Source organism: Oncorhynchus gorbuscha, linkage group LG23, assembly GCF_021184085.1.
Source record: "Oncorhynchus gorbuscha isolate QuinsamMale2020 ecotype Even-year linkage group LG23, OgorEven_v1.0, whole genome shotgun sequence".
Lineage (NCBI taxonomy): Eukaryota > Metazoa > Chordata > Actinopteri > Salmoniformes > Salmonidae > Oncorhynchus > Oncorhynchus gorbuscha.
Window position 1 is genome coordinate 29,153,912 of NC_060195.1, and position 19,947 is coordinate 29,173,858.

Sequence of the window (19,947 nt, forward strand, 5' to 3'; positions counted from 1 at the left end):
AAAACAGGGGTATTGGACCAGGGGTCCATGGCCAAAGCAAAGGTACTGCAAAAATATTTGTATTTTTGTATTTTTTATTTTCAATGTTTTGATAAATAGCGCGAGCAACAACAGACAAAACACATTTTGATTTACATACCTACAGTAGAAAATAGGAGAATATATTATCTATAATGATGTCGACTCTGTTTCTCAACTCCTAATATTGAGCAATTTACAGTACCCCCTTGAACTTTGCGACCTTTTGCCACATTTCAGGCTTCAAACATAAAGATATAAAACTGTATTTTTTGTGAAGAATCAACAACAAGTGGGACACAATCATGAAGCGGAACGACATTTATTGGATATTTCAAACTTTTTTAACAAATCAAAAAGTGAAAAATTGGGCGTGCAAAATTATTCAGCCCCTTTACTTTCAGCGCAGCAAACTCTCTCCAGAAGTTCAGTGAGGATCTCTGAATGATCCAATGTTGACGTAAATGACTAATGATGATAAATACAATCCACCTGTGTGTAATCAAGTCTCCGTATAAATGCACCTGCACTGTGATAGTCTCAGAGGTCCGTTAAAAGCGCAGAGAGCATCATGAAGAACAAGGAACACACCAGGCAGGTCCGAGATACTGTTGTGAAGAAGTTTAAAGCCGGATTTGGATACTAAAATATTTCCCAAGCTTTAAACATCCCAAGGAGCACTGTGCAAGTGATAATATTGAAATGGAAGGAGTATCAGACCACTGCAAATCTACCAAGACCTGGCCGTTCCTCTAAACTTTCAGCTCATACAAGGAGAAGACTGATCAGAGATGCAGCCAAGAGGCCCATGATCACTCTGGATGAACTGCAGAGATCTACAGCTGAGGTGGGAGACTCTGTCCATAGGATAACAATCAGTTGTATATTGCACAAATCTGGCCTTTATAGAAGAGTGGCAAAAAGAAAGCCATTTCTTAAAGATATCCAGAAAAAGTGTTGTTTAAAATTTGCCACAAGCCACCTGGGAGACACACCAAACATGTGGAAGAAGGTGCTCTGGTCAGATGAAACCAAAATTGAACTTTTTGGCAACAATGCAAAACGTTATGTTTGGCGTAAAAGCAACACAGCTCATAACCCTGAACACACCATCCCCACTGTCAAACATGGTGGTGGCAGCATCATGGTTTGGGCCTGCTTTTCTTCAGCAGGGACAGGGAAGATGGTTAAAATTGATGGGAAGATGGATGGAGCCAAATACAGGACCATTCTGGAGGAAAACCTGATGGAGTCTGCAAAAGACCTGAGACTGGGACGGAGGTTTGTCTTCCAACAAGACAATGATCCAAAACATAAAGCAAAATCTACAATGGAATGGTTCAAAAATAAACATATCCAGGTGTTAGAATGGCCAAGTCAAAGTCCAGACCTGAATCCAATCGAGAATCTGTGGAAAGAACTGAAAACTGCTGTTCACAAATGCTCTCCATCCAACCTCACTGAGCTCGAGCTGTTTTGCAAGGAGGAATGGGAAAAAATGTCAGTCTCTCGATGTGCAAAACTGATAGAGACATACCCCAAGCGACTTACAGCTGTAATCACAGAAAAAGGTGGCGCTACAAAGTATTAACTTAAGGGGGCTGAATAATTTTGCACGCCCAATTTTTAAGTTTTTGATGTTAAAAAAGTTTTAAATATCCAATAAATGTCGTTCCACTTCATGATTGTGTCCCACTTGTTGTTGATTCTTCACAAAAAATGACGGCCTGGGAACAGTGGGTTAACTGCCTGTTCAGGGGCAGAACGACAGATTTGTACCTTGTCAGCTCGGGGGTCTGAACTTGCAACCTTCCAGTTACTAGTCCAACGGTTATCACTGTGCTTCATCTAATAGCACAACAAAATAACCTGGATTGCAGTTGAGATTACATTAAAGTACATGGTACAAGTGAATAATGCCAAGATTTCCACTGATCTGAGACCATGAACATGTACAGTTTCAATGATTACATAAGTAGACATCTATTGTTGCAGTAAACCAGGGGCGTCAAGCACCCCAAAAATCTGAGGGGGCACAAAGTACATCAGGATGGCCTATTGGAATTGGCCCTTTTTGAACTAACTTTTGACTCATCACATACTCTGCTGCTACTGTTTATTTTCTATCTTGTTGCCTAATCCCTTTACCCCTACCTGTATGTACAGTGGGGCAAAAAAGTATTTAGTCAGCCACCAATTGTGCAAGTTCTCCCACTTAAAAAGATGAGAGGCCTGTAATTTTCATCATAGGTACACTTCAACTATGACAGACAAAACGAGGGGAAAAAATCCAGAAAATCACATTGTAGGATTTTTAATGAATTTATTTGCAAATTATGGTGGAAAATAAGTATTTGGTCACCTACAAACAAGCAAGATGTCTGGCTCTCACAAACCTGTAACAAACCTGTAACAAACCTGTAACTTCTTTAAGAGGCGCCTCTGTCCTCCACTCGTTACCTTTATTAATGGCACCTGTTTGAACTTGTTATCATTATAAAAGACACCTGTCCACAACCTCAAACAGTCACACGCCAAACTTCACTATGGCCAAAACCAAAGAGCTGTCAAAGGACACCAGAAACAAAATTGTAGACCTGCACCAGGCTGGGAAGACTGCTTCTGCAATAGGTAAGCAGCTTGGTTTGAAGAAATCAACTGTGGGAGCAATTATTAGGAAATAGAAGACATACAAGACTACTGATAATCTCTCTCGATCTGGGGCTCCACGCAAGATCTCACCCCGTGGGGTCAAAATGATCACAAGAACTGTGAGCAAAAATCCCAGAACCACACGGGGGGACCTAGTGAATGACCTGCAGAGAGCTGGGACCAAAGTAACAAAGCCTACCATCAGTAACACACTAGGCCGCCAGGGACTCAAAGCCTGCAGTGCCAGATGTGTCCCCCTGCTTAAGCCAGTACATGTCCAGGCCGTCTGAAGTTTGCTAGAGAGCATTTGGATGATCCAGAAGAAGATTGGGAGAATGTCATATGGTCAGATGAAACCAAAATATAACTTTTTGGTAAAAACTCAACTCGTCGTGTTTGGAGGACAAAGAATGCTGAGTTGCATCCAAAGTACACCATACCTACTTTGAAGCATGGGGGTGGAAACATCATGCTTTGGGGCTGTCCTGTTGAGACCAGGACGACTGATCCGTGTAAAGGAAAGAGTGAATGGGGCCATGTATCGTGAGATTTTGAGTGAAAACCTCCTTCCATCAGCAAGGGCATTGAAGATGAAACATGGCTGGGTCTTTCAGCATGACAATGATCCCAAACACACCACCCGGGCAACGAAGGAGTGGCTTCGTAAGAAGCGTTTCATGGTCCTGGAGTGGCCTAGCTAGTCTCCAGATCTCAACCCCATAGAAAATCTTTGGAGGGAGTTGAAAGTCTGTGTTGCAGCCCCAAAACATCACTGCTCCAGAGGAGATCTGCATGGAGGAATGGGCCAAAATACAGTGTGTGAAAACCTTGTGAAGACTTACAGAAAACGTTTGACCTCTGTCATTGCCAACAAAGGGTATATAACAAATTATTGAGATAAACTTTTGTTATTGACCAAGTACTTTTTTTCCACCATAATTTGCAAATACATTCATTAAAAATCCTACAATGTGATTTTCTGGATTCTTTTTCTAATTTTGTCTGTCATAGTTGAAGTGTACCTATGATGACAATTACAGGCCTCTCTCATCTTTTTAAGTGGGAGAACTTGCACAATTGTTGGCTGACTAAATACTTTTTTTGCCCCACTGTACAGTGGGGAGAACAAGTATTTGAAACACTGACGATTTTGCAGGTTTTCCTACTTACAAAGCATGTAGAGGTCTGTAATTTTTATCATAGGTACACTTGATCTGTGAGAGATGGAATCTAAAACAAAAATACAGAAAATCTAATTGTATGATTTTTAAGTAATGAATTTGCATTTTATTGCATGACATAAGTATTTGATTCATCAGAAAAGCAGAACTTAATATTTGGTACAGAAACCCTTGTTTGCAATTACAGAGATAATACATTTCCTGTAGTTCTTGACCAGGTTTGCACACACTGCAGCAGGGATTTTGGCCCACTCCTCGATACAGACCTTCTCCAGATCCTTCAGGTTTCAGGGCTGTTGCTGGGCAATACGGACTTTCAGCTCCCTCCAAAGATTTTCTATTGGGTTCAGGTGTGGAGACTGGCTAGGACCTTGAGATGCTTCTTACGGAGCCACTCCTTAGTTGCCCTGGCTGTGTGTTTCGGTTGTTGTCATGCTGGAAGACCCAGCCACGGCCCATCTTCAATGCTCTTTCTGAGGGAAGGAGGTTGTTGGCCAAGATCTCGCGATCTCGCATCCATCCTCCCCTCAATACAGTGCAGTCGTCCTGTCCCCTTTGCAGAAAATCATGCCCAAAGAATGATGTTTCCACCTACATGCTTCACGGTTGGGATGGTGTTCTTGGGGTTGTACACATCCTTCTTTTTCCTCCAAACACGGTGAGTGGAGTTTAGACCAAAAAGCTCTGTTTTTGTCTCATCAGACCACATGACCTTCTCCCATTCCTCCTCTGGATCATCCAGATGGTCATTGGCAAACTTCAGACGAGCCTGGACATGCGCTGGCTTGAGCAGGGGGACCTTGCGTGCGCTGCAGGATTTTAATCCATGACGGCGTAGTGTGTTACTAATGGTTTTCCTTGAGACTGTGGTCCCAGCTCTCTTCAGGTAATTGACCAGTTCCTGCTGTGTAGTTCTGGGCTGATCCCTCACCTTCCTCATGATCATTGATGCCCCACGAGGTGAGATCTTGCATGGAGCCGAAGACCGAGGGTGATTGATTGTCATCTTGAACTTCTTCCATTTTCTAATAATTGCACCAACAGTTGTTGCCTTCCCACCAAGCAGCTTGTCTATTGTCCTATAGCCCATCCCAGTCTTGTGCAGGTCTACAATTTTATCCCTGATGTCATTACACAGCTCTCTATTCTTGGCCATTGTGGAGAGGTTGGAGTCTGTTTGATTGAGTGTGTGGACAGGTGTCTTTTATACAGGTAACGAGTTCAAACAGGTGCAGTTACTACAGGTAATGATTGGAGAACAGAAGGGCTTCTTAAAGAAAAACTAACAGGTCTGTGAGAGCCGGAATTCTTATTGGTTGGTAGGTGATCAAATACTTATGTCATGCAATAAAATGCAAATTAATTACTTAAAAATCATACAATGTGATTTTCTGGATTTTTGTTTTAGATTCTGTCTCTCACAGTTGAAGTGTACCTATGATAAGAATTACAGACCTCTACATGCTTTGTAAGAAGGAAAACCTGCAAAATCAGTGTATCAAATACTTGTTCTCCCCACTGTATCTACCTCAATTACCTTGTATCCCTGCACATCGACTCGGTACTGGTACCCCTTGTGTATTGCCAATAGTTACTTATTGTGGATTTATTCCTCATGTTATTATTTTTCTATTATTTCAATTTTTTCTCTCTGCATTGCTGGGAAGGACCTGTAAGTAAACATTTCACTGTTTGTCTACACCTGTTGTTTACGAAGCATGTGACAAATGAAATTAGATTTTGATTTGATGGCTAGGGCGGTTGTCTGGAGGGGGGCTAGGCCCCCTGTCCATAAGTTGGAGAATGTCACATTTTTCAATCACCTGAAACAGCTTTTTCATGTAATCTAGAGCCATAATCATTATGCTTAACTCTATGTAAAAAATATATGTATATATTATTTATTTAAAAAATATCAATGGGAAAAATCTGAAGGGGCACATGCCAGCGTGACCCCTATGGGAAAGAACATGTGACCATGAATGTGTAACCCATTTTAAGGTTGAATAAATACTGTTACATCAGTTTGTAAGATAGTAAATAGCCTAATGTTATGGCTGTCTTGCAAAATTAATATTGTCTTGATTTTGGTTGACAATGCAACCAAATTTCAACATTTAAAGGAATGTACTATATCTACTGCCTGGATGTTTCCATCTGAGCCACTGGATTAGTCTTATTTGTTTGTCTACAAATTAATAATTGATATGTTGGATTTGGAGTCTCCATCTCAAACATCCAAGTGAAAGAATAGGACTAAATCAAATCATAATGTAAATGTACTTTAAATACAGTTTGATTTGATTGAATCCTATTCTTGAACTTTTATTTTTGCTTTAGATGGAGACATAAATCTAACATGTATTATTATTAACTTGTAGATTCCATTTGAAGACAACCAAAGCTTCAAACCCTTGGTCTATTTTTAGTTGAATCCTGAGTTGAATTGAACCAATAGCCGTTGATGACTTCCCAAATGTTACATAGGCCTAAATGGCCTCATTGATGATATATTATTGATAAAATATGATTACATTTCATTTGCTCTGTTAAACCTACCCTTTGGAATTACTTCGATAGCAACAGTAAATGTATTAAGTGGAGATCTCTCAACAATCATTTTATAATAATAATATAATATATGCCATTTAGCAGACGCTTTTATCCAAAGCGACTTACAGTCATGTGTGCATACATTCTACGTATGGGTGGTCCCGGGGATCGAACCCACTACCCTGGCGTTACAAGCGCCATGCTCTACCAACTGAGCTACAGAAGGACCATTTTCACAACAGATCATTGATATATATATATGCCATTTAGCAGACGCTTTTATCCAAAGCAACTTACAGTCATGTGTGCATACATTCTACGTATGAGTGGTCCCGGGGATAATAATAGTCAGTAACAAATATCAAAGCTAAGCAGGGCTGAGCTTTGTTAAAGATCGAATGTATAGCTGTAGATAGATCAATTTCCCCCAGCAGGAGGTACAAATAAATAAAACATGTATACATGGTTTGTCTATGTTGAAAATGGGTTGACATAATCCTGTGGCCGCCCCATCCCGCATGCGGGATCGTGACTACAGCCTCAAGCTCATTACCATAACGCAACATTAGCGATTTCTGAAAATTGCAAATGAAATGAAATAAATATGCCTGTCCTCAAGCTTATCCTTTTCTTAACAATCCTGTCGTCTCAGATTTTCAAAATATGCTTTAGAACCAGAGAAAATCAATAATTTGTGTAAGAGTGGTGATAGCTAGCTTAGCATTTAGCGTTAGCATTTAGCACGCAACATTCACAAAAACCAGCAAAGGGATCAAATAAAATAATTTACCTTTGAAGAACTTCAGATGTTTCAATGAGGAGACTCTCAGTTACATAGCAGATGTCCAGTTTTTCCTGAAAGATGCTTGTGTAGGACACAACGTTCCGTTTTGTTACTATGCATTTGGCTACCGAAACTAACCGAAAATTCAGTCACCTAAAAGTCAAACTTTTTTCCGAATTAACTCCATAATATCGACTGAAGCATGGAAAACGTTGTTTGAATCAATCCTCAAGGTGTTTTGTCATATATCTCTTCATTGAAATGCCTTCCCTGGAAGCGTGCATTCTTCTCTGATTCGGATGGAAAAATACTGGTACCTGACTTTTGCGCACCAATTTCCACGCAGACACCGTGCGGGACACTTGGTAATTGTAGGCTCTTATGGTCAATCTTCCAATGATATGCCTACAAATACGTCACAATGCTGCAGACACCTGGGGGAAACGATAGGAAGTGTCCGTTCATTCCTGTCGCATTCACAGCCATATAAGGAGATCATGGAAAACGTGCCTCCAGAAATCCTGTTGATTTCCTGGTCACTCAAACATCTTGGTTTTGCCTGTAGATTTTGTTCTATGGCACTCACAGTGAAAATCTTTGCAGTTCTGGAAACGTCAGAGTGTCTTCTTTCCAAAACTATCAATTCCAAGCATAGTCGAGCATTTTTTCGTGACAAAATATTGCGCTTAAAACGGGCACGTCTTTTTATCCAAAAATGAAATACTGCCCCTATAGGACTAACAGGTTTTAACATGTTACACTCAAATCAACAAATCCAAAGCCTTTTCCACGTAGATTCCACATCACAATATGTTGACAAATTATGTTGAAACAATGTTGATTTAACCAGTTTGTGCCCCGTGGGTAATCTCTACCTGTCAGATGATATTTTAAAAATATATAGTGTGACCAATTATCACCAAACATCATCTCAAACTGTGAAATATGCCTAATTACACAAGCCTTGTTTCGAAAGCTTTGTTTTGAAACTGTGTGTTGATGTGACTCACGTTCTTGGCTGCCAGGAAGTCCAGACCTTGAGCCACCTGATAGGAGAACCTCAGCAGGTCATCCATGTCCAACGGCCACGAGTCTGGCCCTCCCTCCTCACACAGAGAGTCTGATAGAATAGAATAGAATAGAATAGAATAGAATAGAATAGAATAAAAAAGAATAGAATATAGCGATGTCCACCCAAATGTCTAAATTAGTCAAAGAACAATACAGTGGAAAACTTGTGCAGTGACTGGTGCTTGATAAATGAGAAGGTTAGAACGACAGATTGTTTACCCAGAGAGGAGTTGACAGGCTGGGGACCAGGCCTCATCTCCAGGTAGCTGTCAGAAGACACACTGGAGATCCCACTGTCACTGGTAGAGGGGAGGGGAGGAAGGGATCAGAGGGGGAGGGGGAGGTTCGGGAGGAGGCTAATCAGACAAAGTGGTTACGTCACCAGGCTGCTGCTGTATGTTGAATAAAGGTTACTGAGAGTCCACCTGCTTTTTCATGAGCTTGGTGCATGCCAATATGATCTATACCTTCTGATGAACTGTTTCTCCTCACAGACGTTCTTGTAGTCGCTGGTCTCTTCTGGTACCTCTGGCATGTTCATGACAGTGTTCAGGAAGGTCTCCTGCTTGTGTCGCAGGAAGTTCAGAAGGTCTCCATGACTACAGTACTCGGTAATCACCAGTACGGGTCCTTAGAGAAGATGAATGGATATTATTTTATAGAAATTGAGAGATGTTAAACTTCCAAATATACTGTATTTTTTAAGCTAAAAATGTTGGTCGAATTTGATTCAAATACGTATGTATTTTCCATGCATTTTAAGGAGAGTGCTCCGTTCTCACCTGCCTGAGTGCAGGCTCCCAGCAGGTTGACGATGTTCTTGTGCTGTCCCAGGTGACTCAGGATCTTCAGTTCTGACATCAGAGCCTCTCTCTCATCTGAGTGGGCCCTGGCTGCAGAGAGAGAGAGAAATTACCCTGTACCACTCAGATCACAGCCATTTTTGCAGCTTTAATCAATTCTACTCATGGATTAAAAAGCGTTCTCTTTTCAATGGATTCTGACCTTTGAGCATCTTGACAGCCACTCGTATCGCATTGTCGTCCTCCCCCAGACCATAAGCCGTGGCCTCCACCACCTTCCCAAAGGCCCCAGCTCCTAGGATCTTCCCTACAGGTCACACAGCCAACACATAACTTACAAATGTAACTGTAAGTCAATATACTTTATTTTCGTAAGTAACTACAATTTATAGTTGTACATTTAGTTGAGATTCCATGCATTCGCCAACCAGCAAGAACTGCCTTTTCAAATCAAGATACAATGTATAACACAAGAGTGGAATATCTATCTCCAAAGTACCAAACCACTGCAGTATCCTGTTTAAGAAAAGGTCACAAACCTAGCTTGAGCTTGTCTCTGGGAAACTCCCACTTTTCATTGTATGGCAGCTGACTTGGATCGATAAAGGTGTAGTTGTTTCCATCACTGGCCTGGATGATCTTCCACCGAATCTCATATCTCGGTTTCTGCAAAGGGAAGGAAATGTTCATTAGTCAATCATTTGAAAAGCTAAAAGGAAACAATGATTTGAAACTAGAGATATTTGTGAATACTCTATTCATAGATACAGTATATCCATTCGTTACCAAGGTTTATTTTAGACGAGATTGCATACTGGTCTCTCAGTGTATTTTGTATATGGCAGAGGCTGTTGTGTGTCCTACCTGCTTGTACTTGTAGAGCAGGATGATGAGAAGCAGGATGAGGAAGGCCAGAACACCAGCTGCTCCCGATAGGGTGGAGGTGAACACTTTATCTATCCAATTAGAGAGCAGACAGAGAGTCAGGAGGGAGAGTGTAGATGACACTCGGAATGTTCTATGTATAATGGTTTTGGAATGGGTTTATGTGGAACTGAGGATGAATAGCTGTAGCTAAAGTAACATATTATGTGAATCTGAATCAACAAATGAACGGACAGTTCATGTACAGTTCATGTACTTGACTATGATGACACAGAAACAAGGTGTGAACTAAGGATTAGACAGTAACCATGAGGATAGCCATGGATGACTGTGCTTTGACTCTTACCGGAAACTTCCATGGCGAAGGTGTCTTTGCCAACTCCGGCCAGGTTGAAGGCGACACACTCCACGGTCATCCTACGGTTTGACGGTCCCACGGTTAGGACGCTCTCGACTTCGACCGGCCCGTACTCCTCCCTCTGGACCTTCACCGTCTGTGCCAGGAGAGGAGCAGGCATCTGGAGACCTGTGTTGTTCTCATTGCACCTGTTCTCATAGAAAGGGATAGAGATAGGTTGACTCCCTCATTTAGTTATGACATCCAATACGTTATTATATAAAAAAACACCATAGTAGTGATATTCTGCGACGAGTGCCTTTTGATATTTTAAGTAGAAATTGGGCACCAATATTGAATTTTAAAGCCTGTTATATTAAATGTAGTGCCCTTTAACATAGACAACATGGAGAATTTATACATCTGATTTTTAATATATATATAAAGACTTGCTGAAGTGCAAAAATTCAGAATCTTGTGGCTCAGTGCCTCTGTGACTTCTTGGTCGATTTTAACCCACTTAATCCCAACATTTCTCCAAGCTATTTTGTTGGTTTGACAGAGTCATTTCTGAGGATTACTATTTATTTTGTGTCATTCATTTACATATGTCCCTTATTTTAATGTCAACTCTGTCACGTGAATTGAACTCTCATTTTAACATGGTGAAATTGTTCCTTTTTTTTATTCAAAAGGAACAAACATCTAATAATCAAAACATAATGTAAAAGCAGGTGAGCTGGTTCTACTCCTTCAGGCGATTTTCAGTTTTTTTGGGGTGGTAAACTGAGCGTGTCGTGTATAACACGTCAACCGTGTTACTAATAGATAGATAGGCTAGAGAAGTATTAACAGTTTTTTTGTGGTGGTAAACTGAACGTGTCGTGTATAACACGTCAACCGTGTGACCAATAGATAGATAGGCTAGAGAAGTATTAACAGTTTTTTTGTGGTGGTAAACTGAGCGTGTCGTGTATAACACGTCAACCGTGTTACCAATAGATAGATAGGCTAGAGAAGTATTAACAGTGCTTTTGTGGGGGTGAAGTTTGCATTTAATTGCCACTCGCTGTTGCAAACAACAAGCTACCATTCCCACTGTCACAAGGGGGTTCATGGTTGATTTAAGATGAAGTTGTCAACCCTGATATGGTCAACCCTGTTATGGTCAACCGTTACTTTATTTGGCACTTAATAGGCACTTACTGAAGTCATTTTTGTCATTTAACATCTTGCGATGTGAAAAATGTTTTTTATGAAGTTGAACATGTGCTCTTTATGATTATGATTATTTATTTTATTACCAAGTTACACTTCTCAATTCTCAAAAGGCATTGAATTGGTGGAATGATCCATTATACCTATTTAGTCTCTCCTATCATCAATGATGGGTATTTCTGTGCTTATTAAGTCTCTATTTTACCACAGCAATATCATACCACTGCCCTCTAGTAACCCTCATGCAAACACTTACGTGGCTCGGATTCCAGAGCACTGGTACCAGAGGATGATGGGAGCAGGATAACCGAACGATGTACACATGAGGCTAGTGATGTTCTCCCATCTCACCACGGCAACCGGCTTCTCTGCCAATTACGAGAGAGCATGGTTAAATAAACCATGTTTTAAATACAGATACAGATAGTCAATATATGCCTTGATAAAAACTTGTGATCCTCAGAGAGTTGTTGTATGAACTGATGCAGTGCATCTGTATCATTATGTCTGTGTGTATAGATATTCAAACTACTGATACTTTACTCACGATACATTTGGACTTGGAATGTGATGGATGCGTTGGCCATGGCACTCCTGGCATAGAAGGTGTACTGGCCTTGCTCTTGTGCAATCATTCTCTTTAGCAGCAGGGTAGCGGAATACCTGAGGGGAAACCAGGCAGGATCTGTTGTAGCACCACTAGAGATCTAACCACTGGACAGTGGTGTAAAGTACTTGAGAAAAAATACTTTAAAGTACTACTTAATGTCATGTTTTGTCATATATTGTCATGTCTTGTCCTTGTGCTTCCTCTTCTATTCGTTTCCCCCTGCTGGTCTTATTAGGTTCTTTCCCTCTTTCTATCCCTCTCTCTCCCCCTCCCTCTCTCCCTCCTCTCTCTCTCTCTCTCTCTCTCTCTCTCTCTCTCTCTCTCTCTCTCTCTCTCTCTCTATCGTTCCGTTCCTGCTCCCAGCTGTTCCTCATTCTCCTAACTACCTCATTTACTCTTTCACACCTGTCCCCTATTTTGCCCTCTGATTAGAGTCCCTATTTCTCCCTCTGTTTTCCGCTTCTGTCCTTGTCGGATCCTTGTTTGATGTTTGCTGTGCTGTGTTCTTGTTCCGTCGTGTTTTTGCCTTCTTCAGATGCTGCGTGTGAGCAGGTGTCTATATCAGCTACGGCCTGCGCCTTCCCGAAGCGACCTGCAGTCTGTGGTCGCATCCCCTGTTGTTCCCCTCTACTGACTAGAGGGTTTCAGTTTTCCTGTTTGGACTTCACCTGTGATAGTATCCAGGCTTATCGTTTTGTTAAAGACTGGAATAAACTCTGTTTCTGTTAAGTCGCTTTTGGGTCCTCATTCACCTGCATAACAGAAGGATCCGACCAAGAATGGACCCAGCGACTACGGATTCTCTCTACTCTGCTGTCGAGTTCCAGGGAGCGATGCTAGGAAGACACGAACAGGAATTGTCTGCTGCTCGACATGCCGTTGAGACCCTGGCCGCCCAAGTCTCCGGCCTCTCGGAGGAGATTCACAATCTCCGCCTCCATCCACCGGTTACCTCCTGGGCTTCCGGGTCTCCGGAGCCCAGAATTAATAACCCACCGTGCTACTCTGGGGAGCCTACTGAATGTCGCTCGTTCCTTACCCAGTGTGATATAGTGTTCTCTCTCCAGCCCCACACGTACTCCAGGGGTATTGCTCGGATCGCCTCGTCATATCACTCCTTACTGGACGGGCTCAGGAGTGGGGCACAGCTATCTGGGAGGCAAGGGCTGAGTGTACTAACGAGTATCAGAACTTTAAAGAGGAGATGATACGGGTTTTTGATCGTTCTGTTTTTGGGAAAGAAGCTTCCTGGTCCCTGTCTTCCCTATGTCAAGGTAATCGATCCATAACGGATTACTCTATAGAGTTTCGCACTCTTGCTGCCTCCAGTAACTGGAACGAGCAGGCGTTGCTCGCTCGTTTTCTGGAGGGACTCCACGCTAAGGTTAAGGATGAGATTCTCTCCCGGGAGGTTCCATCCAGCGTGGATTCTTTGATTGAACTCGCTATTCGCATTGAACGACGGGTAGATCTTTGTCACCGAGCTCATGGAAGAGAGCTCGCGTTAACTGTGTCCCCCCTCTCCCCGACACTACCATCTTTCCCCACTGACTCAGGTGTTGAGCCCATGCAGCTGGGGGGTATTCGCATCTCGACTAAGGAGAGGGAACGGAGAATCACCAACCGCCTCTGTCTCTATTGCGGTTCCGCTGGTCATTTTGTCATTTCATGTCCAGTAAAAGGCCAGAGCTCATCAGTAAGCGGAGGGCGACTGATAAGCGCTACTACTCTGTCCTCTCCGTCAAGTACCTGTACTACCTTGCCGGTCCATCTACGCTGGACCGGATCGGCAGCTTCCTGCAGTGCATTAATAGACTCTGGGGCGGAGGGCTGTTTTATGGATGAAGCTTGGGCTCGGGAACATGACATTCCTCTCAGACAGTTAGGGGAGCCCACGGTCATGTTCGCCTTGGATGGTAGTCCTCTCCCCAGTATATTATGTGAAACACTACCTTTAACCCTCACAGTATCTGGTAACCATAGTGAGACCATTTCTTTTTTGATTTTTTGTTCACCTTTTACACCTGTTGTTTTGGGTCATCCCTGGCTAGTGTGTCATAATCCTTCTTTTGATTGGTCTAGTAATTCTATCCTTTCCTGGAACGTTTCTTGTCATGTGAAATGTTTAATGTCTGCTATTCCTCCTGTTTCTTCTGCTCCCTCTTCACAGGAGGAACCTGGTGATTTGACAGGAGGGCCGGAGGAATATCATGATCTGCGCATGGTCTTCAGTCGGTCTAGAGCCACCTCCCTTCCTCCTCACCGGTCGTATGATTGTTGTACTGATCTCCTCAAGAAGCGTTTTGCATCCGCTCCTATCCTTGTTGCACCTGACGTCACTAAACAGTTCATTGTCGAGGTAGACGCGTCGGGGTGGGCGTGGGAGCCATTCTGTCCCAGCGCTCCCATACTGACGATGGGGTCCACCCTTGCGCGTATTTTTCTCATCGCCTGTCGCCGTCGGAACGTAACTATGATGTGGCTAACCGCGAAATGCTCGCCATCCGTTTAGCCCTAGGCGAATGGCGACAGTGGTTGGAGGGGGCGACCGTTCCTTTTGTCGTTTGGACTGACCAAAAGAACCTTGAGTACATCCGTTCTGCCAAACGATTCAATGCGCGTCAAGCTCGTTGGGCGTTGTTTTTCGCTCGTTTCGAGTTCGTGATTTCTTATCGCCCGGGTACTAAGAACACCAAGCCTGATGCTTTATCCCGTCTCTTCAGTTCTTCTGTAGCGTCTACCGACCCCGAGGGGATTCTCCCTGAGGGGCGTGTTGTCGGGTTTAATGTCTGGGGAATTGAGAGACAGGTCAAGCAAGCACTCACTCACACTCCGTCGCCGCGCGCTTGTCCTAGTAACCTTCTTTTCGTTCCTGTCTCTACTCGTCTGGCTGTTCTTCAGTGGGCTCACTCTGCCAAGTTAGCTGGCCACCCCGGCGTTCGGGGTTCGCTTGCTTCTATTCGCCAGCGGTTTTGGTGGCCTACTCAGGAGCGTGACACGCGCCGTTTCGTGGCTGCTTGTTCGGACTGCGCGCAGAATAAGTCCGGTAACTTTTTTTCTGCTTCTGCTCCTGGCCTTGCTGGGTCTCAGTCTGTCCCCAGCCACCGCATCTCTCCTGCCCTTGCTGTGTCTCAGTCTGTCCCCTGCCACCGCATCTCTCCTGGTCCTGCTCCTGCACTTGCTGTGTCTCAGTCTGTCCACAGCCACCGCCTCTCTCCTGTTCCTGGTCTTAGCCTTGCTGTGTCTCAGTCTGTCCCTAGTTGTTACTCTCCTGGCCTGTTTGGTCCTGATTGCTCTAACGCTTACAGTTCTCTACCCGTGTCTCATTTTTATAAGAGTAATAGCCCTAGATTCCCTCTTCATCGTCTCCCGTTACGGTCCTGAGGAGAGGAGTTGGGTTCTTTCTCGGGACGTGCTGAACCGTTTGTTGATCAATGATTTCCTCCGTTGCCTCCAGGGTTCCTCCTCGAGTGCGCCAGGAGGCGCTCGGTGAGTGGGGGGGTACTGTCATGTTTTGTCATATATTGTCATGTCTTGTCCTTGTGCTTCCTCTTCTATTCGTTTCCCCCTGCTGGTCTTATTAGGTTCTTTCCCTCTTTCTATCCCTCTCTCTCCCCCTCCCTCTCTCCCTCTCTCTCTCTCTCTCTCTCTCTCTCTCTCTCTCTCTCTCTCTCTCTCTCTCTCTCTCTCTCTCTCTCTCTCTCTCTCTCTCTCTCTCTCTATCGTTCCGTTCCTGCTCCCAGCTGTTCCTCATTCTCCTAACTACCTCATTTACTCTTTCACACCTGTCCCCTATTTTGCCCTCTGATTAGAGTCCCTATTTCTCCCTCTGTTTTCCGCTTCTGTCCTTGTCGGATCCTTGTTTGATGTTTGCTGTGCTGTGTTCTTGTTCCGTCGTGTTTTTGCCTTCTTCAGATGCTGCGTGTGAGCAGGTGTCTATATCAGCTACGGCCTGCGCCTTCCCGAAGCGACCTGCAGTCTGTGGTCGCATCCCCTGTTGTTCCCCTCTACTGACTAGAGGGTTTCAGTTTTCCTGTTTGGACTTCACCTGTGATAGTATCCAGGCTTATCGTTTTGTTAAAGACTGGAATAAACTCTGTTTCTGTTAAGTCGCTTTTGGGTCCTCATTCACCTGCATAACACTTAAGTCGTTTTTTGGGGTATCTGTACTTTACGATTTTTATTTTTGACAACTTTTACTTTTACTTCTCTACATTCCTAAAGAAAACAATGTACTTTTTACTCCATACATTTTTCCTGACACCCAAAAGTACTCATTACATGTTGAGTGCTTAGCAGGACAGGAAATGGTCCAATTCACACACTTATCAAGAGAACACACGGTCATCCTTACTGCCTCTGATCTGGCTGACTCACTAACCACAAATGCATCATTTGTAAATGATGTCTGAGTGTTAGTGTGTACCACTGGCTATCCTTCTATTTTAAAAACAAGAAAATGGTGCTGTCTGGTTTGCTTTATAGAAGCAATTTGAAATGATTTACACTTTTACTTTTACCTTTGATACTTAAGTATATTTAGAATCAAATACTTTTAGACTTTTACTCAAGTAGTATTTTACTGGGTGACCTTCACTTTTACTTGAGTAACTTTCTATTAAGGTATCTACTCAAGTGTGTACTTAAGTATGTAAATTGGGAACTTTTTCCACCACTGCCACTGGAGATCAAACCACTGGAGATCTAACCAATTGAAATATAACCACTGGAGTCTAGCCACTGGAGATATAACCACTGGAGATCTAACCACTTGAGATATAACCACTGGAGTCTAATCACTGGAGATCTAACCACTTGAGATATAACCACTGGAGATCTAACCACTTGAGATATAACCACTGGAGTCTAACCACTGGAGATCTAACCACTTGAGATATAACCACTGGAGTCTAACCACTGGAGATCTAACCACTGGAGATCAAACCACTGGAGATCTAACCACTCAAGTGTGTACTTAAGTATGTAAATTGGGAACTTTTTCCACCACTGCCACTGGAGATCAAACCACTGGAGAGCTAACCAATTGAAATATAACCACTGGAGTCTAACCACTGGAGATATAACCACTGGAGATCTAACCACTTGAGATATAACCACTGGAGATCTAACCACTTGAGATATAACCACTGGAGTCTAACCACTGGAGATCTAACCACTTGAGATATAACCACTGGAGTCTAACCACTGGAGATCTAACCACTTGAGATATAACCACTGGAGTCTAACCACTGAAGATCTAACCACTGGAGATCAAACCACTGGAGATCTAACCAATTGAAATATAACCACTGGAGATCTAACCACTTGAGATATAACCACTGGAGTCTAACCACTGGAGATCTAACCACTTGAGATATAACCACTGGAGTCTAACCACTGGAGATCTAATCACTTGCGATATAACCACTGGAGTCTAACCACTGGAGATCTAACCACTGGAGATCAAACCACTGGAGATCAAACCAATTTAAATATAACCACTGGAGATCTAACCACTTGAGATATAACCACTGGAGTCTAACCACTGGAGATCTAACCACTTGAGATATAACCACTGGAGATCTAACCACTGGATATCTAACCACTGGAGTCTAACCACTGGAGAGCTAACCACTTGAGATATAACCACTGGAGATCTAACCACTGGAGATCTAACCACTGGAGTCTAACCACTGGAGATCTAACCACTGGAGATCTAACCACTGAAGAAATTACCACAGGAGTCTAACCACCATGCTCAATTGTTACCGCATATAGAAAGAGGGGGAGCCGGCTGGTGAACTAGATTACTGGAGCTCTTTAACAAAAGAGCAATGAGTGCAGATGGTGTGATGTGCTGAATACTACATCATGGTTCTCCTCAGACTGTTGCTACTATGCCTCATCACGGATGTAAAACATTACAGAAGCTCCTTCCTTCTGGTTTCATAGTACAGAACTCTCTGGACCGCTGAGTTTGTGTCAGATCAACTAATACACTGCTGCTGCTGCTTACCCATTCTACATTTTTACTGTGAACAAGTCAGCTTCTGATCTGTGAACATTTCACATTGACACTGTCTCACACCTGTTTTCTGTTGCTGCGCATTTGTCCAACAGGCCCAAACGTCTTCCCAATACAGTAGCTTCATTCAGTCAGTTCCCTTCACCTGGTTGTGCTCACCTGTTGTTGTAGCGCGTGAAGATGTGTTCCTGTGTGGGCGAGGACGTTGGGGTGTCCCAGCTCTGGGCTATGATCTGGGGGTACGCCTCGATCAGGACACAGAGCTTCAGGTCCTCCCCCTCGTTCACTTCAATGGACAGGCCTTGGTGGGCTAGCTTGGAGGACAGCTGGGGGGACAGACGGATGTAGGGCTCCTCTGGACAGGGACACAGAGAAACATGGAAGGGTTATATTTAAGGTTAGCCAGGGTTGTATTCCTCAGGCACCAAACCAAAGAAAATGAAAAATATTGATTTTCCTTTCCGTTGTAAAAAGTTTTGCTGCAGTTTGCCCTAATGAATACAATCCAGTTCTGTGACTGGAATGTGTTCTATTATACAATGGGTTTGTCTGATCCTGGATGCTGGTTGGTTATAACCATTGGTTGTCTTTTTCACCGCTGTTGTCTATTTGGACAATGAGATTGATCAATGAGATAACAACCTATATTCATGCACTCAAAAAGACCGCCAAAATGTTGTTGAGTTTCCAATGTGTTATCAACCACAAACCACAACCAAATTCCAAAGGAAAAACAATGTCAGATGTTTTATTTAGTTGTCACCCAGATGTCTATCACTACGATTTCAACCATTTAAAATCACATCAACGTTAAAATGTGAATATAATATCAGATATTTTGTTTATTTAGGCAACAGCTGAATGTGTTATCACTATGCATCATCTAATAACAGAACCAACTGACCTGGATTGCAATTGATATTACATTAAAAGTACATGGCACAAATGATCAACGCTGTTCAAACATGCAGCAGGTTGGGAGATTGGGAACTTATCTGGGCTAGCTAAAGCCAACTTCATAAAATTGGTGGAACGACACAGCATTAACTAACCTACGACCAGCAGGTAGGTGGCAGAGCTATTGACTCCAGCCTCATTGGTTCCAGTGCAGGTAATGTTCCCTGTGTCTGACTGGTCTACTGCAGGGATGGTCAGGATGCTCTCAATGTCCAGACGGCTGTCCTTAGACTGGACATTCTCCTCTATGGTGGATCTCTGTAAGAAGTAAGAAGATACAGGAAACATTTTTATCCCGAAGACCTATTATCATGCACTTTGTTTTGGCCAACTCTTGGATAGAGCTACAGCTTGTGACACAGTGGAACAAATAGGTTGTTTCAGAAACTCTGACAGTGGAACAAACAGATTGTTTCAGAAACTCTGACAGTGGAAGAAATAGGTTGTTTCAGATACTCTGACAGTGGAAGAAATAGGTTGTTTCAGAAACTCTGACAGTGGAAGAAATAGGTTGTTTCAGAAACTCTGACATTGGAACAAATAGGTTGTTTCAGAAACTCTGACAGTGGAAGAAATAGGTTGTTTCAGATACTCTGACAGTGGAACAAATAGGTTGTTTCAGAAACTCTGAGAGTGCTTGCCCTCTTGTAATTCCAGGTGACGTTGTAGTTGAAGTTAGGGTTGTGTGTGGTGCAGTGGATTCTCAGCTTCTCTCCCACGATACGAACATACTCATCCTTCTCCAGGAATACGTAAGGTGGGAAACGCAGCCCTGGACACAGAGGGAACCAGAAACACGACATGTATAATAAAGCAACATACTCCTTTTTCAAATAAACTCATTTTTGAAAAT

At 43.0% G+C, this 19,947-nt stretch overlaps 1 protein-coding gene across 3 annotated transcripts in view; it reads right to left on the reverse strand.

Moving 5' to 3' along the window:
* Nucleotides 1-19,947, reverse strand: part of LOC124011101 (macrophage colony-stimulating factor 1 receptor 1-like) — a 33,496-nt gene that overhangs the window by 9,797 nt on the left and 3,752 nt on the right. For all 3 annotated transcript variants that reach the window (XM_046324115.1, XM_046324114.1, XM_046324113.1), the window contains exons 5-17: nt 19,736-19,866; nt 19,190-19,352; nt 18,297-18,492; nt 12,050-12,165; nt 11,759-11,870; nt 10,294-10,493; nt 9,927-10,018; nt 9,602-9,728; nt 9,265-9,369; nt 9,042-9,152; nt 8,727-8,889; nt 8,479-8,558; nt 8,199-8,308 (exon numbers count right to left, since the gene is read on the reverse strand). In XM_046324115.1, the coding sequence (XP_046180071.1) occupies nt 8,199-8,308; nt 8,479-8,558; nt 8,727-8,889; nt 9,042-9,152; nt 9,265-9,369; nt 9,602-9,728; nt 9,927-10,018; nt 10,294-10,493; nt 11,759-11,870; nt 12,050-12,165; nt 18,297-18,492; nt 19,190-19,352; nt 19,736-19,866 (1,706 nt within the window). The remainder of the gene's footprint in view (nt 1-8,198; nt 8,309-8,478; nt 8,559-8,726; nt 8,890-9,041; nt 9,153-9,264; nt 9,370-9,601; nt 9,729-9,926; nt 10,019-10,293; nt 10,494-11,758; nt 11,871-12,049; nt 12,166-18,296; nt 18,493-19,189; nt 19,353-19,735; nt 19,867-19,947) is intronic.